Here is a 3,954-nt window from a genome sequence, read left to right on the forward strand (position 1 = left end):
TAGACCTTCGGTTCCTCATCGGCGGCGAAGCTCTAGTGACTAAGAGGTGAAGGCGGGGGCTCATGTGTGCTCAAAGGGTGTCTACGAAACTCAGGGACGGCATGACGATGGTGGAACGACGCTAGGATGGCTTGGTGGTGGGATAGATCGAGGCGACAATAATGGCATCGGCGACGCTCGGTTTCAGCGACTTGAGCTCGGGCTTCGATGAGATTGGTTTGGGGGAAAACCGAGGGGCGGCGGCTAGATATATAGGTGGCAGAGAGTCTCGGGGCGAAGCGGGACTCAAGGATAGCGACGCGAATTCCATCTCGGACACAGCGACGCGGAAGAGTCCAGCTTAGAGATGACGGGCGCGCTGACGGAACGGCGTGGCGCTGGCTGGCTGTAGCACTTGCGGCCCGGGCGCACTGGCTAGGTCGACGTGGCCCACATGGAAAGAGAAGGAGAGGAGGGGAGGACAGCGAGCCGGCTCGGGCTGATTGGCCAGGCCAAGGGGAAGGGGAAAACCCGACCGGAAAGAGAGGTTGGGCCACGGAGGTTTAGGTCTAGGGTTTTCTCTTTTTATTTCTTTTCTATTCTATCCTTTTTCTATTTCCAATTCTATTTCTATTCTAAAGCAAAACCAAATAAAATAATAACAAATCCAAATAAACCCTACATGCCTATTAACTTCATGAATGCATTCAAACAAACAATAATAACCTTATTCAAATTTGAATTTAAATTTAAAAAATAAGCTTTTTTTATTCTAATTATTCAACATATAATCTAATCTTGAAAAGTTTTAAAATTTGCAAAAATTGCAAATCAAGATGTGATAGTTAGGTGATGCGGTTCTCCATGTCTATTTTAGCTAGGTAGTCCGCCCACTATGTTTGCGGTTTTGTACTTGGTTTTTCCATAATTAATTGAAATGTTGTGTGTACCTTAACTATGTAGCGATTAAGAGCAAACTATTATATGATTGTATTCTCTGATATAACGATAATAGTTAATAAAACTTCCATTATTTAAAAAATAATAGAACTAACGGATGGTGATGTCATATCTAATTTGTTTTCTGCCTTTACCGAGTAGCTCGAACGGGAAAAAAAAATTGAAAAACGTAACAAGGGAGGGCTCGGTGTTCTGATTCCAGAACCGGCGCTTACCCCTTTCCACGGAAAAAAATTATATGAGACTCTCTACAGGAAGGTTTTTGTGAAATCCTGATTCACATCGTTTGTTTTGGATACAACGATCAAATTAAACATATATAAGAGGAATAGAGAATACCTGTCACGTAGTCTCGTATAATTTCGTTTCCTTTCCACGCCTATCATTGAGCTGGAACTGTAAACAGGGCAGGACGAGGTTCCCACCGAGGGTTTCATCGCGGCGGCGGCGCAAACAAAAGGACCCAGCGTTAGCTCGGCCTTGGCGGGAGGGGGGCGAAGGAATCCGCGGCCGCAGTGATCCCTGGGTGTCGAGACTCGAGACCCAGCGTCCCAGCCCCTCTGCTCCTCCCAACCCCATCGCGACATGGAGCCGGGAGCCAAATCAGAAGCAAAGCAAGAGGAGCAAGGATCCGGCGCTGTGGGAAGCGGCGGCGGCGGCAACAGCAAGGTCTATCACGAGAGGCAGAGGCTGCAGTTCTGCCTCCTCCACGCCCTCAACAACCTTATGCAGGTGGCTCCCCTCTCTTTCTAGTTTCGACCATTATCTCCTCGGGTTCTTGCTCGTGTTCTATCAGTGTGCAGTGCTTATTAGTTTCTTTATAGTTTACTTTAATCTTTACGTTATATATACTCTTAAGCTCCAATTGCCGCTCTTGTGATTCCCTTACTGTATGTGACTATGTCGATTACCGGAGAAGGATTGATCGAACGACTTGTTGAAATTGTTAGTAGTTGAGCGTTGTGCTCCACTCCACCAGCACCGTTGATGATGGCGCTTAGTGGTACAAATTAGTTTTGCGGATTCAATCGAGCACAGTAGGTACCACTGTTGGACTCAATTTTGCTGTGGTGGATACATCGCAACATATTGTAAGAAAGGTGAAGTACCTTGACATCAGAAAGCTCCATCCATTAGTCGGAGCATGTCAATTCTTGCCAAAGCAGGCACGCTTGCCACCTGCTCTTGAACAAGACACATTTATGTGTACCGCTCATCCATTTTGCGCACCTCCAATCCACCTTTGGAATTAGAGGCTGCAGTGACTGGATGTGCTCGTGAACCATGAATTCATAAGCCTGACAGAAACAAATCTTTTAGTATTGTCAAACCCTCTTGATTCTGTGTTAAATTGCTAATGGCTTCTAAGGTGACCTGGTCCATTTTGTAGAAATCTTAATGGGCTTCAAAAGCACAGACAAGTCACAAAGACTTCACCTGCTACCTGGCCATTTATGTTTATCGCCAAAACAGAAGAATAAATATTATCACAACTTACCCGCGTAAATATAATTTTGCACTTTTTAAATTATGTTACGAGAAACATGATCTCACTAAAATGACATAATCCATTTCTTTGCTTGTGTACTATCTTGGTTAGTCTGGGCATACCATGTTTCAATCTAACTTTTGTAGGCTAAAATGTGTCAACTATGCTTTATGTGGTCCAGGAAAAGGAATGTTTCACCCGAGCTGAGTTGGATGGGGTTGCTAGAAATCTTGTTCTCAGTGATCCAAACAAGGACCACTGGAGTCCTCTATCGTTCATTTTTAAACCTCACCACAATGTAGTAACTGGGAACTATGATGTAAATGTTCTCATCGCAGCATTAGAAGCTAGAAAGAAGAAGGTAGTCTGGCATGATCATCGAAAAGAGGCATCATCAATCGATCTGGATGCAGAATCGTTCATTGGTCTGATGATCAATGTGCCTGTCAGGAGGTTCAGGGGGCTTTGGACTGGCAGGCATTGGGTAGCGATTCGAAGCATTGATGGTATCTGGTTCAATTTGGATAGTGATCTTTCCGAACCTAAGCAGTTTAAGGACAAAGAAAACGTAATTGTGTTCCTGGACAGCTTACTCAGCCAAGGTGGAGAACTCATGATCGTGCTGCAAGATGAATAACAGTACTGCCCCAAATCTCAAATGGCTACCAAAAGAGCCTCCTATGTGCGCCCATACTTGTGAATTGCCATCATGATGAGATCACAGGCATCTGCAGCAGAAATTTTTGTAAACCTTACAGTTTTATTGCTGAGCATGATGGACAAATTGGTAGATGGAAGGTTCAATGTGGAAAACATACACCTCACGTGTTTCTGTTGTTGCCATGGACCTTCTCTTTAATTGATTGTTGTGTGTCTCTGTCATATGCCGGATTGCCAGCCAGGTATCCACAGTAGGCAGAACATAAGCTTGCTAAATGATGGAAATAAAGAAATTGTCAGCGAGAACAGGTTACTTGTGATGGAGAACTTAAGGGAAGGATGAAGGAACATCTGCTGCAATTGTAGTTGTGCTTTGGAGAACCAAAGTAGTCCTGGATGCTCCTAGAATTTGTCAATTCATTTTCTAAGTACTATTGGATGTACATTACATGAGTAAGCAGAGCTTGTACCCCATCATCTTAGAAAGTCTAAAAATATATTGAGCTTGTGTAAGATCATTGTTGTCTCGTGGTATGGCCTTGAGTTAACAAGAAATTGCTCTTAAGCTTATTATGGACATGCTTTGGTGATCTGACATTTTTCTTTCACCACTCGTGCCACCCTAGTCGTGCAACCTGGTTTCGATAGGAGAACCAAATCAACAAAAGGAAAAATGATGTAGTTTGTGTAGTATTTCATATCCTTCAAAATTTCAACTTCAAACTCAAAGTGTGCAAGAAAGTTAAATTAGCTGTGAATAGTAAGATTTGCCCTTTTCTTTTTCTTCTCTTTTTAATTTATTATTTGTCAGAATTTCCTCATTTTTGCTACTCTTAATAAAAAGATGAACTTTAACTTGAAATATT

At 43.1% G+C, this 3,954-nt stretch overlaps 1 protein-coding gene across 1 annotated transcript; it reads left to right on the top strand.

Annotated features, from left to right (window-relative positions):
* The first annotated feature begins 1,301 nt into the window (after nucleotides 1-1,301).
* LOC133916462 (josephin-like protein) lies at nucleotides 1,302-3,665 on the top strand. Its single transcript, XM_062360139.1, has 2 exons — nucleotides 1,302-1,671; nucleotides 2,610-3,665. Exons 1-2 carry the CDS (start codon nucleotides 1,525-1,527, stop codon nucleotides 3,063-3,065), a joined length of 603 nt encoding a protein of 200 aa, XP_062216123.1. The 5' UTR covers nucleotides 1,302-1,524; the 3' UTR covers nucleotides 3,066-3,665.
* The last annotated feature ends 289 nt before the right edge of the window (nucleotides 3,666-3,954 follow it).

Source organism: Phragmites australis, chromosome 4, assembly GCF_958298935.1.
Source record: "Phragmites australis chromosome 4, lpPhrAust1.1, whole genome shotgun sequence".
Taxonomy (NCBI): domain Eukaryota; kingdom Viridiplantae; phylum Streptophyta; class Magnoliopsida; order Poales; family Poaceae; genus Phragmites; species Phragmites australis.